This window comes from Ptychodera flava, chromosome 2 (genome assembly GCF_041260155.1).
Source record: "Ptychodera flava strain L36383 chromosome 2, AS_Pfla_20210202, whole genome shotgun sequence".
Classification (NCBI taxonomy): domain Eukaryota; kingdom Metazoa; phylum Hemichordata; class Enteropneusta; family Ptychoderidae; genus Ptychodera; species Ptychodera flava.
The window spans coordinates 30,093,534-30,108,402 of NC_091929.1; the positions used below are offsets into that span (position 1 = coordinate 30,093,534).

The 14,869-nt window shown below is 36.2% G+C and overlaps 2 protein-coding genes across 10 annotated transcripts in view; one reads left to right on the plus strand and one right to left on the minus strand.

The window, feature by feature from the left end:
* LOC139118720 (phospholipase D1-like) overlaps positions 1 to 14,869 on the plus strand; it is a 98,547-nt gene that overhangs the window by 46,857 nt on the left and 36,821 nt on the right. For all 9 annotated transcript variants that reach the window (XR_011548806.1, XM_070682145.1, XM_070682138.1 and 6 more), the window contains 2 exons: positions 3,199 to 3,313; positions 10,903 to 10,968. Coding sequence is in view for 8 of the 9 variants with exons in the window: in XM_070682145.1 (XP_070538246.1) it covers positions 3,199 to 3,313; positions 10,903 to 10,968 (181 nt within the window). In the remaining variant the exon portion in view is untranslated. The remainder of the gene's footprint in view (positions 1 to 3,198; positions 3,314 to 10,902; positions 10,969 to 14,869) is intronic.
* LOC139118762 (uncharacterized) overlaps positions 1 to 14,869 on the minus strand; it is a 36,227-nt gene that overhangs the window by 10,180 nt on the left and 11,178 nt on the right. The gene's annotated exons all lie outside the window — the stretch shown is intronic.

Consider the following 14,869-nt stretch of genomic DNA (forward strand, 5'->3'; position numbering starts at 1 on the left):
ACCATGTCAAAAGTTAATAAGTAAACAATGTTACACTGTCATATATATGCCACCTGCCAGGTACTTTCGTATACATAGACTATGCTTTGCAAATTCTCAGATTTGCCAGACCTTGTGTAAAAAATTACAAGAGCACTAACTTGCTTTAATGTCATTACTCTTCCTGTACCGGGTATATGTTCTCTGCTATTCAGACAAGGTGATATATTCCTTGAGATGTTGGCCTACAAACCGGGTACGGTACATGTAGCCTTTGACATGAATTCTTATGGCCGCAGTGAGTTCATTTTTTACTTAATTCCATCTCTGAATGGCCAGTAGACATTAAATTTGCATTTGAAAACATTACGACTCAACAAGTTATCACAGTACCTGGCAACCTGCAGTTATATCCCTTAATCTCAAGACCATTCAACAACACTTGTAGACATTTCAATTGAGCATAGACCCTCAAGGGTTCTATGAACTGAGAGAAATGGTACAAGAATATTACCGTAATTATTTGTCATTTGATTAGAAAGCAAAGCAAACGAGAGAACATGGTCATTGCAAGCAACTCTGTCACTGAGCATATCTCTCAACATTAACATCAATTATTGCCGTCTCTGTAAAATATAACCAAGACAATTTTTTTGAGATTTTTTCCAATATTAACTAAAAACTGTAGCCAATGAAAAGTAATGACCATTTGGTCCAAAATTTTCAAAAAATTTACAAAAAAATTACTAAAAAGTTGGTAAAACTATGTACAAAAAATTAGGCGGGAAAATTTACAGCACTCAAAGGGTTACAATGACCTGTAGAAGATATATGTCATTAGTTTGCATTTCCCTTTTGATTACAGGTGATTTCCATGTCTTATGTAATTTACCTGATACATGATTTATTGCGGAGTGACCGTGACCGGTATACTTTTAGTATTCATGTATTTCCTGATTGTGATTACTAGTCCTTTCTTGTGAATCAAAAAGTTGCGATAAGTTATAAGATTTCCACACACTCGATTTCAACTTCCTGTATGGTAACTTTTGTAGCTTGAATTCCACTCTTCACCACCTTCCATACACACTTACCGGTAAATATGTATATTTGACCATGAAAAGCAAGCATTCATGTACCTGAAGTCTTGCAACTCTCAATAGTTGTTGTCCTTTGGCAATTTGTAAGTGATTTCAGAATGGCAGCATGGCCATTCTTGATAGATGTGACCTCATAGGTCATGTTCCTTTCAACTCATGCACAGTGCATTCATCTATTGTGATCAATGACATGCTCGTTTTTCACTACTGTTCTAGGTAGTTACGGTACATGTGTGACCATCCTTGATGTGTAATTGTCTTTGTTATGGTTTCTGAATTAGTTAAGTGCCTGTTAATTGTAATGTTTATGTTTTAATTATAGGGTGGTAGCCAGTAGGGTACTGTCCTTTAGACATGCACTAACTACCCTGTAGGAGCTAGGTCCCCTCAGCAGTGAACTATTAGTCAGGCCAGCTACCCCTTCTTCCTGGTAAGATACATGCACTGTGTACTGGTAAAGTCCTGTATGAAGCCAATTCACGACACTAAGACCAGAGAAAAAGTATTGCAAATGTAATTGGGTGAAGATAGAAATGAATGTGTTCAGAGTCTGATGATAGCATAACCTTCTTTTAGAATTCAAGCTAAGCATATGTGTGTCACTGAAAGCAAAAAACGTCAGTGACTATCGTAGTAGTATGTGCACTACGTATTGTATACGGTAGAAGGAGAAGGAGACCGTTCTCTAGACTCTAACTACTAGGAGGATATATTTTATTCTGAGCATGTGCTCTACAATACTACGTCATTACATGAATGTAATAGCATATAATACACTGCTTCCCCTTTTAAAAAGAAAAGTGTTGCATGACCAAATTATGACAAATAAACTGACATACACTTTTTATTCACTGAACAATGGTACTTCTACCATGATACCATTAACTCAGGTTCACTTTCTTCATAAGTTTTCACCAAATTATCTACATGAACCAGTTTAGTTGTGGACCCTACATGTACTTTAACCATGTAGTTGTGAGGTCCTTTGACTTCAATTGCACAGCCTAGCAACCTTTTGTCAAGTTTTGACTCTACAATATCACCTATTTCAAAATATCTCTCTTGCTTTCTTTGTCAATCAAATTGCTCTTTTTGTGTTTCTTTTTCTTTTATACCTATTTTGCAAGGTGGGTTCATGGCCCGTGATAGAGGGACCGTGATGGGTTTAATCAATTGCAATCTGGTATGAAACTGACATGTACACATCAACTCAGCTGGATCGACTATTACTGGTACACCTGTTGTACTATGAGGTTAAGTTCTGTTTCTAAACAGAAATTTACCAATTTGACATTTCAATAACATAGATGTGTCTGCTGCTAAGACTTGTTCAGTGAAGGCTTATAGCCTCACTGCTCTCTCAGCAGCACCATTAAATGCAGGGTGATATGGAGCTACTTGAACATGATTAATGCCGTCCTTTTTCTGCAAAAATTCATCAGAATTGTGGACCATTGTCTGAAACTAACTGTACTACATATTGTGTGTGTATATATATATATATATATATATATATATATATATATATATATATATATATAATATATATATATATATATATATATATGGTATATATATATATATATATATATATATATATATATATATATATATATATATATTATATATATATATATATATATATATATATATATATTGCAAAATATTATAGGGTAGTACTAAGCATTTTCATGACCAGTGTAAAGTTTGCGTCATCCTCATCTCCATCCTCAGCTTCAGGGATCACACAAAAATAATTCTGAGGATGATGCTACTGCGTCAGCTTCATTGGCATCGGATCTGCCCGTCTGTGTCTGATGTAATGATTTTTAAAGTGTAAAAAGCAAGTGTAAAAATGTTCAAGTTTAAAACCACTGTAAACATGAATCAAAACACTGTAGCTTTTGTATTTCATAATATTTGGTAACTTCTCATACTAATATCCCTTTCTCACAATGTGGTTACAACACAACATTCTTAGCCATAAGTTTGAATGCTGTATGTTTATTGTTGTTTCTGAAAATCCAAATGACGATGATCAACAGGCTGTAAGTTATATTCATTCAATTTCATCGTTTCTATGTTTCTATATAAATGTAACATTTCTAATTTTGAACAGATTAAAGGAAAGGAGAAGAACATTTAGAAAGAGCAGTCTGAAAAATAAAGAGTTGCCAAGACTTCCACGAAGGTTAGATGCCCTCGTAACAGCTCCACAATTAGCAAGAAGAATGGTAAGGCATCAAACTTCATTTGTTTTTCTTTTTTCTATAATTTATTCATAACTATTTGTTTCATATTTCATAACATATTGATAAAAGATCAATGATGTGGAATATAATATCTACATAGTACCAATAATCATCTCATATAGACAGCTTAGAGTTTCTATACAGTCAAAGAACAAGCACAGCTCCATTTCCAGCATAATTATTGGCTTTTCAGGTAATGACCTAAGGGGTACAGTGGCAAGAGTCAAACCAGCTAACAGGCACAACTCTACACTCAATGATCTCTTAATGTTTGGCATTTATTATGTCCAATTTAGTAGAGGTACAGGCACTGCGCCTTTTGATGCATAATCTTTGACTTGTCTGTTGACTTGGTAATAGCATGGGACTGCTATGGAAAAAGTGAAGTTAAATAATAAATATAAGCCAAACAAAGACGAAAGAGCTTACAATCGACTTTCGTCAGGTTCCTGACCAAAATGACCCAATTTGTATTGACGGAGAACCTGTTGAACAGGTGACCTTTTTCAAGTACCTTGGCGTAATTCTCGATAATAAACTTTCATTTAGTCATCACACAACAGCCCTTCAAAAGAAATGTCAGCAGAGGTTGCACGTGCTTAGAAGGCTGCGTTCCTTTGATGTGGATTCACATCTGTTACTCTTACTATATTGGAGTATTATTATACATCTACCATCGAGAACAATAGAATTTAGCGTGCGCTAAAAAAGCCGTACGGAACTCGCGCCCGTTCCGTACGGCACGGTTTCAAGGCGCCCCATTCCCTGCGGCTGTATCTGCGAGTTCACTGTAGAACGGTTTCAAGGGACCCCTTGGACGAGTGCCAGAACAAGTCTCGCGCGTGCTCTGTACTGTTCTGTGTAGTGCACACACTTCAAAACTTGCAGAAGCGCGTCCGAGGTAGCGTTCCACACTGGCGTGATAAAATCGGAAGAAAAATTGTTGACATTGCACGAAAACGGTCACTACTCCGACATTTTGATGCCCCGATCAGGAATGTAAGATGTATAATAATAAGGTTATTACGAAAATACCGCAAAGGATGCACACGGACATTGGCGCCTCGCATCGCCCTCCGCTTCGCGTCGGGCGATACGCTGCGCCAATGTCCTCGTGCATCCTTTGCGGTATTTTCGTAATAACCTCATATTATTGAACCACTTCTGACTTATTGCAATATCTGCTACTTTTCGTTGCTCTCTACCGTAAATCGCAATAAGTTGTTAAAAATCTCGCAAACAGCTGCTAAGATAATTGGTAGACCCACTCCGTCCCTTTCAGTGCTCACAGATAATGCAATACTGCGCAAAGCACGAGCAATCACTACTGACGTAAAGCATCCTTTGTATTCCTCATTTGAATTATTGCCTTCAGGAAGGAGATTTCGCTGCTTGAAATGTAACAAATTAAGGTTCAGCAAGAGCTTTGTTCCAACAGCCATCAAGAGACTCAATCTCTGAAGTGTATTTTTTTTTTCGTGTGTTTGCTGACTTAGTCTGTGTTTTGTTTTGTTTTTGTTTTTATATGTCTGTCTGGTTGTCATTTCTATCCTCTGAGCTGTAAGGTGATTATCCTTTTTTTAGGACAATAAAGTATAATAATAATAATAATAATAATAATAATATGTGCCGGAGGTACTGACTTAGGACACAAACAAGAGCCAACGACAGACAATTAAGCTCCATAGCATGCCATGATTAAGCTTTTCTCTTAATTGTGTGTTTACTGTACAGTATAAATCTGTAAAGTACCAGTTTGTATTGTACTTGTTTCATTAAATTAATCTAAAATTTCTGCAGCCTCCTACAATATAATACTCTGGCCTGTCATATATTTCAAATGGTTAATCTTAATGGAAAATGTCTTGGATGACATTGATATATCATCAAGCCATAGATATGCATCTGTATTGCCTGTATAATCCCTACTGGATGCCAGTCAACATGCATTATGAGTGATGTGTCACATTTGATATTATTCTTGTACATATCCGTACATGTCACATCCCCTATACTGGTAATACTGTTTTATTTACATAGGCTACACCCCTGGGTATTTTGAACAAAACTATATGACATGGTGATTTTATTGATAAGAAGCCATAAACTGTACCATAACATTCCACATCTTCCTGCCAGTTTTTGTAACCACTGTCCAACAACTTTGATTGGCCGTATTGTTGAAATATTCAACCAGAAAGTCATGAGTCAAAAATTTATCAGAAAAGAGAACAAATCATCAAGTTGCAAATAAATCAATCACAGATAAAGTTATCCATGAGAATTAGATCTATAAACAAAATTGCAGATGCAATATATTTCTGTTTGCATTAGCAAAATACAGGATTTGCAAAATTCTTTGCTAATGTTAAGATTAATTCCTAATACTGTTGTAACTTACCATACAGTACTCTGTGCTTCTCTGAATATTTTGCCACACATCATTTACCTTTTGGCTTGTAGCCAACAAAACCGGAAACAACTTTCTTGATAATATCAGTATCTTAAAGCCAGCAGAAAAAGAACCCTAAGGAAATTCTAGCAAATGAAATATTTAATAGACTTCATCAAACCTGCAAGACTTGTCTAGCATTATTATAGAAAGGATTAGGGGCTGTCTCAAATTGCTTCAAGCATGTACCTGATCGAATTGTCCATTTTCATAATCCATATATGACAATACCTCCTGATATGTAGACTATGATGAATTCAAAGAACCAACAGAATATCCCTTTACAATATAAAAGTAATTTTGTTTGTGTGGTAACTGTTCTCAAGGTTTAAATTTCAATTTTTGAGCATCATAAGAATAATCAATACAATTGTTTTGACTTCCAGTGGTGTATAGTCATAGAAACTTACATATCAGTTATAATGTCAAATTTTACTTTTTAACTTCAGAGCCACTGAAGAACTTGAGATGGCCCCTTGATTTTTTTGAAGCCCAGCTGTATAGAGTCACAAAAGGAGACGCTGTTGATTACAATTTCTCATTTGTCATGATGATTGCAAAATTGCAGTTCCCTGTGGGTTTCTGTCAACCCGATTCAAATGATTATACTAACTCAATATGATTCCCTTATGATATTGTCTGCATCTCCTCAGTAGACTAAATGATCACTTGTAACGGAAGCCAGACAGACATTTTGATCAGGAATCCAATTGTTCAAAACCATACATTAACTCATAGTGATTGGATCATTTAAGTTACAGCACAGAGCAGTAAGTTTCTAATTCTCTTGTAATCTTCTTCACGTTATTCTGTAATAAAAACTAATATTGTAAAGAACATATACCGGTACAACCTGATGCACAAAATCCCTTCATTGAATAATAGTATTCTGTTTTGATTTCTGATCTCATTATGTGTACTTGATACATACATCTGTAAATATTGCACCGAATGAATTATTGATGAATATTGTGTATAATGGATCAACATGCTTTGGGGAGCAGAACAAGAAACAGTAGTTGACATTAAAAACAAATATAATGAAAAAAAATCATCAAAAATTACAGCTACTGGCACGTTAACTCAGAAATTTCCCATTTTATTTGGATAAAGTAACCATGGTTTTAATAGTCGCGCCAGCGGCTTACTTACTACGCATGCGCTCATTCATAATATACTATGCGAGTAACCGGAAGTGTACCCTTCTTTCTCATGATGGGCGCCGCCATGTTTTTTTTTTGAGTACTCGTAAATAAACAAATACGAAACAAATTACTATGATATAACATGCCTTTTATAAAATATACCTCTTTTATTAGCCAGTAAATGTTATTATACACCTTGTCGCTGATACAAAGTATCGTTGATATAGATAAACGGAGAAAACTGTCGTGCATATGAACGGGGGCATACGCAAAGAATGCTGGGATTGAATTATAGAAGAGCGCCCCCTGTGTCAATAATTCGATTCAAAAATTGCAAGTTTTTAGACGGAACGCTATAGTTTTCAGCTTGCAAGTGCAAGGTGGGCAGTGCGGTTACCATTGCAATGATAATTATTGCATAATACGTCCCTTGTTTAACGCCATAGGCTGTTATCATTGTAAAAATTGCCAATTTTTGTCCAAAATTTTTACACGCTACAGAAAATCTATACCTGCCCTGCTGCAGGGTTTTACGTCGTGTAAGTACGTGAACTGCTTTCATCAGAGGGAAACTGGGCATAGTTTTCATATAAACGTTTATGAAGTAACAATTATAGTTTATCATGAATCAATACAAATAACATTGCCAATCTTAACCCCTGGCGCGACACCAAGGGCTGAGCCCTATATAATATTAAAATTAATGCATAGTGTTTGTCAGATATGCTAAAAGCAAAAAGTTAGAGCTGCCTATAACTGTCTCTCAAGATGGCCTGTGACGGTTTCAGTTCCTCATATTTCATTGTTCATCCAATCTGTTTTATGTTCAAATTCTGTAATCAATGATACCTGTATATCATCTGCTTTAAGCAGCTTCAGGTCTGTCTTCTGTAAAGTGAAACCTTTGTTGTTGAGGAATAATTAATGGTTGTGGAGCAGAACACCTGTGTGTATGCCGTACAGTCATTTGCATTAATCAAATTGGTCATTGTCTGCTGAACCATAAAGGATTGTACATGTAACTTGTTCATTAAGAAGTCATCATGTTGACAGAAATAGTGTCCATTTGCAACAGATGTTTTGGTGTGAGCTCATTCATAAAGGTAGATGTGCCTCGAAAGTGAAAGATTTTAACTTTTGCTCAAACTTTCCTCAGTGAAACTTTCAACCATTCTCTCACCATATCAACAATAAAAATCAGGAGTCATCGTGCAAAGTTTGGAACTAGAGAAACAAATTACTCATCATTTTGTGATATTTGAAATTCAAAATATCCACCATCGTTGTGTTAACTCTATGAGCTAAATATAAAATTTTGGATTTTTGCAAAAACTAGACTGTTAAAGTTTTTCTTTCTCTAAGAACTTTAAAATGAGCCCCCAAGAAGTGGTAGATCAGAAAAGAATTGTTAGAATTGTCCCCGACAAAGAACAAAGAATTGTCCCTTAGGCACATTCTATCTCAAGTCAAAGTCGAATTCTCTGATGATTGTTGCAATTTCAAGTAACTTTTTCATCAATTTTTAAGTTAATTTTAAAATGTTCAACCTCTCCAAATAGCAAGCAGCAAAAATTTTAGCTCTAAAAACATATCTATTTTTTGATGACATAAAAAATATTCTGTAGCTGACATGCTTGCTATTACTTTTCAAAATGCCTATCTGTCAGATTCTTTGCAAATTCTTTCAATTTCACTTTGGTATCCTTTCCTCTGTGATTTGAATTTTTCATGTATTACATGTACCATAAATTAACTCAGCATTAAAAAATGATGATTAATTGTAGACCTGGTGGATGAGTGATTTGGAAAATTTTAGTCAATGGGATTTGAGTCACAATCAAACTTTGCAACTACTGGTGTATCCATTGTGATTTCAAAGCAAAAGGTATAAAAAGCCATTTACTAAAGGCAGAAAATCTCTACTCCAGGAATTGAATACAGCCTTCTACTTAAATTAAAAGGGCAGTCTTCAATCCCTTGTTCTCACATTAGCAGTTGTTGACATTGACTGTTTATGTGATTTTAGTCCTTTGTTGTGCACATTACTCGATTAGCTTAGGGATCAACTTGATAAAAACCTGCCCCTTTAATTTTGTGTCATTATATTAGATGTGACAAACACCCTCTGTAAAGTTGGCAATAAGTACATGTATACCAGTATGTATCCTAATATTTTCTATTTCAGCTCCTACCCCTTGGAAATTCATGTATTCCAGCATGTAGCATGTCTGTATGTATCTTTATTGTGGTATCCACTCGACTTGCTGTTGCGCACAATTTGAAGTCTGTGACGGGAAGAGCTCCTTCTGTACCATAATGGTACTCAAGGACCTTATATTTCCCTATTATGTGCACTTTTTGGCACAAATTGTGAAGTTTACTTGTGTGACATTACTTGAAAGTAGGACATCAAGGCCCAGCTGAGTGGATACTGTGCTGTTTTTTGTTTGGTAAACAGTACATGAGCTAAAGAATATTTCCAGCCTTATATTTGTGACACTGTATTTTACACCAGAACATTTTGAGTTATTTCAGAATTAAATGCAACATGGCGATGGTTCCTCTGAGTAACTTATCAGAACATGCATTCTGCAAAAATCTATTCACCTCATTAATTTTAAAATGGCCAATTATCAAATTTATAGTCATGGGATAATGATTACAGAATTACATCAATATATATGATGTAGGACATTTGAAGTGAAAGAGTTTACGATTGACTTGACTAGAAGGAGATAAGATTGAGATATGGACTATTGTGATAATTACCCAAGAATCCTTCATGATTAGAAAATTTTTGCTTCATTGCATTTTTACTGTTCTTTGAGTTTCAACACATATATGGTGGCACTGTGTTCACTCTAACGTTTGAATTATGACTTTAGAATTACATTCTTTGAAAACAATTTACCATAACCTATTCACCCTAATTCCCTGTATAGAGGTCCACAATCACCATTGATAACAATGGGTTTGGGCCAAACCATGGTGGTGAAAGGGTTAAAGGTATACAGTCACCTGTAATCTAAATATGCCCTTATATGGTCAAAGGGGCGTTCCTTGGTATTCAAAATGCCCATGTGAGGGCGCTGTTTTTCAAAAGCAGCCACCCGCTTAAAATCTGTGATTGCTTAGCTTTTCCCTTTCCATGGTAACTGTGGCAAAATCGGAAGAGGTGACAGTATACCTTTAATGGAAATTTATGTTAATCTGTGATCAAAACAACCTTTTGATCATTTCATATCTTGAATTACTAATTCCACAGACATAATCTCTGAATATGCATCCAAAAATCGACACTATGAAAGGGTACATAATTATAGATGCACTGAAAATAATACTTTTTCACAAGTCTTATGCACTGAATTGCATAGGTACTGTCAAAACTTTTGAATGTGATTTCCAAGATGCATAGACAATTTCTGAAAATTTGTTGTCAGTTTCATGGCTGAAATTATTTAATGTATTCGTCACCATGAGAGAATCATATTTCATCAACTTTGCATGTAATGTTCTTTTCTGTTGAAGACATTTACATTATTGCATGCTGTCAAGTAAATATTGAGAATATGAAATCATTAAATCATAGACTGATTTTTACAGTACACAGACAAGAATATATTGATATATTAGTAAAATGTTTCTTAGGAATAAAACAGACATGATGTGTTCTACAGACTTAATACGCCCAAATTATCACGTGATGATGGTACAAACAAATCCATGTGTACAAGTGCGTATGGAAATACACCTATTTTCGTGCTTGTTTACGCACATAGTTTTGTACCATGGTCCATTCGAATTCCGTGTTTAACCTATTGCAATTGCAATGATTACTGGTGAAATTTCAATAATCTTTTAGGCCAAAAGAAGAAAAAGTTTGTTTCTAAGTCTTGCACAGATGTACATGACATGTATATATCTAACAACTTGACACAAGTAATTCATGCTATTGTTCATGGAATCTTTTACAGGTGCAACTTGAAAAGTATTTACAAAATTTACTCAGCAATCAAATTTACAGAGCCCACCAGCACACAGTAAGTATCGTTTATCATGATTCCTCCACCTTCATGATAAATACGTCATCTTTCAGCAGGATGCTCACCCATCTGTGAATATTTCCCAGCATTAATAAGGGAAAAGGTCATTTTCAAATAGGCGGTACCGCCAATACCTCCCGCGGTATACCTCTAACCCTGGAGGGACCGGCGGTAAGGCAGTTAGCAGCTTTTAATGAGCTTGCATGCATAATGAGACCGCGGAAAACCGCGCTACTTAGTACGTCATTAGTAAACTATTGTTTTCAAGTCTTTTGATTTTGCGGAGAGCCATTACATTTGGAAACTGAGTGAACGAAGGAGAGTGGGCGTCATGCATGGCCACCTGGCAGTGTCTGACTTGTAATGTCAGTATTAGAATTCCCAAGAGTGCTGTTGCCGTTGAATGACATTTTGTGTCAGTATTCAACAACACATACAGCACTATAGGCTCGTTCTAATGGTGAGAAAATTGAAACGTAAACATTTATGTCACTCCGTTCTTTTCTGTATTCGAAATACAAGATTGCAACTATGTAGCACAATCCGTACTGTACACATACGATGACTTTGCGCTTGCGGCATATATTTAGTTCCTTGTATTGATAAAATTTGCCTATGTGTCACCGTCATCGGCAAGATGCGCGCAGTTGTTTTAAGATGATAAAATGGAATACAGATACTTGCCAACTATAACATCGAGAGTTGGTCATAGTTCTAAAATAAAAATGGCAAATTGTTTGTTGACCCACAGTCCGTAGAACGTGAGTGACTATGTGATGATCGATTTTTGAACGTGGGATTCTCAGCAATGACGACGTCGAGTTCGGCCCTGTGACGTATTTGATTTGCATAATTTATGTCTGGGTCCCACTCTCCGAAAGTCAGCAACATTTCATTTCCCATGAAAAAACGTTGTGATTTTACATATTTATTTAAATATCAGCATCCAACTTTGACGTCCCACATATTTCTGTCAGAAATAACGATATATGACTTGATGTTGAGTCTGTAAAATCACCAATATATGTCGTTCTTATTTACTTCATTTCTCCACGCCTTTCAATTACATGCCATGTCATGTATCTGGTCATGCTAGGTTCGTGAAATCGCCGAACTTTACTCGATGAAGAACAACAATTTATGAGTACTCTCATATCAATGTTAGATCATTTATCCGTGACGTGTACACTCCCTCTGTGAAATTGTCCATCTTTTACATCTGACCATAATCCCTCTGCAATTTGGGGGATACCTATAATCAAAAACTGAAATGACGTGCCTTTTACCTTGGCGCTCCGGTACGTAAAATCGCCGAAAGAAGATTGCATTCGTAGCGAAGAACGCTATGCAGAGTGGCGTACGTACGCGTTCTGCGCGCTTTACCTTTTGCACAGATTTGGATTGAGACGCGCCGTCTCACACAACCTGCTCTAATTAACGCGGCGGTGTATGTCCGAAATCAAACTTTCATTCATTCATTCATTCATTCATTCATTCATTCATTCATTCATTCACTCTAACTAACGGTGTTTAACAGTTTGTCAAACACCAGGTGAGTATTTGTTCGTCCCTTGATGCGTCACTCTAGCCTCGTTTGTCCATACAAACATGTGCGATGAGATGAATATTAAATGAGTTCATTGTCTTTAATCTTCATATTTTCCAGCGACGACCGAGAACTTGTGTCGATGTATAGCCCAGCATCTTGCCAAATCGAATTTCTAAATATCAACTTTTCCGAATTGACATGTATAAATTTTGTCACACTTTTCTACAAAAGCCCACTGTATCGGCAACATCATGCTTTATTTCCTTATTGTTGTTTTTCAAAGCACCTTTTATAAAACGCCAGTCACACTTCGCTCTTCGAACGTCGTTTGACAGTTCGTCAAACACTAAATGTGTGAAAACAGCTTACAACTTTGTCGCTCAATATCACATGTTCAGTAAGTTTGTTATAAAAACTGGTGTCAGTTCAAAACTACTGTGCTAATCACCACGTGGCAGTGAAATTGGGTCTTATGAGTTGTATAGAGCCGACGAACTAAATCGAATTCGACTTCTGTGTTCTCGCTACGAGTGCGATCTATTTTTTTTTGATTTTAACTTGAACCACGGTTTCTCTATGAGGGACCGTGCTTGAACTTTACATATAATATTACAGTCGTGAACTAATGTTTTGTGATAGGGTGTTCTGAATTGCACCTTTTTTTCTAGGTATTTTGGCCTTCAGTTTGCAATATTTTACAGGCGGAATTCGGAAGTGAACATACGCAACAGTTACAACTCACTCTGTTTATATGACCAAGATGTACGCTCGCTCTCTCTCTCTCTCTCTCTCTCCTCTCTCTCTCTCTCTCTCTCTCTCTCATACTGCAACCTGTGTTTAGTCATAGACAGTAGAGGCCCCCTCTACTGCCTATGGCTTAGTACAGCCGTTCAGGCCATTTACCGCTGTGCCCGCGGTATTACCGCGATCGTTAGTGTAATAGAGGTGTTAATGTTTCACCTCCAGTCCGCAGTAATGAGTCTTCATGAATATTCACGGTCTCTGAGCGGCGGTAATCCTGGCGGTAAGCGAAGTAGAGGTATACCGCGGGAGGTATCCAGCGGTACCGCCTATTTGAAAATGACCTCTTCCCTAAATGAACACCATGTTCCAGCTCATGAAACCGTACTTATCTTGTGTTGTAGACCCTATAGCCTACAGCTGAAAGTCAGTGAGGTAATACAACTATGTATCAAAATTGTATGCTCAGAGATAAGCATTGAATTATAAATGCAATTTTGTTGAGAATGTTTAACTGTTGCAGTGGCTGAATTCTAGGACCATACATTATTAAAGCTTGTAGCTTTTGATGTATTATCTAGTATTTTTGTCTACGCCCAATATTATTTGGAAATACATAGAATTCAACATGCCAACAGAGTGTGTGTAGTACCCCATCACGGTCCCTCGATCCACAAATGGTTGGGAACGCAGAATATTCTATTGTCAGGAAGCACATTTCGTTTCCGTCGGATTGTTAATTCTCATAAAGAGATAAACACTAGCATTGATGTTGTCATGGTTAACACTTACACCCTAAATGCCATAGACTTGCATGGCGGAACCAGTACATGCACAATGGGAACAGAATCAAAACTGTTTTTACGAGCAATTTACGCAATGGAACATGTCAAATCACAAAAGGGGCAATGTCAGTATATTTCATATAGTACTATAGTTTGGAAATCAAAGAAAGGTTAACTTAAACACGACACAGTAAGCTTACAAGAGCGGACAAAAGTAATGGCAAGTAAATCAGGGATTGACTTGAGAGTCACAAAATCATCAAGTTTTTTTTCCAGAGAAACAAATTATCTTAACTTTATTGACATTTGAAATTTAAAATCACTGCCATCCCTGTGTTAACTCTGTGGATAAAAATTAAAGTTTTGAAATACAAAAGGATAAGCCGGTGAAAATGTCTAGTCACTCCATGAGCTTCAAATTGAACCCCTACAGCTGGAAAATAAAAACTATTGTAAAACTTAAAAGTTGTAGAGTCCAAATATCTGTATCCCAGGCACATTCGAGAACATCATCAGATAATTCATTCTCACGATCCACATCTGTTCACCAATCCTACGCTTGAGATTCTTTCAAAAAAATATTAAATCTTTTAAATAATTTTCTGCATATTAAACACACTTTGATGTATTTCAGTCCATCTATCACTGTTATCACTCTAGATAACAACTGTGTCAAGTCTTATGAATTATTTACAATATTAAATAACTAAGCCTAATTAAAGGTTTGTGTATGATTTATTGTACCTTGACGGCATTATCCCAAGGTCTCACAATTGTACACAAAGACATTTCATGGTCATATTGTGTTCATATGATGTTCAGA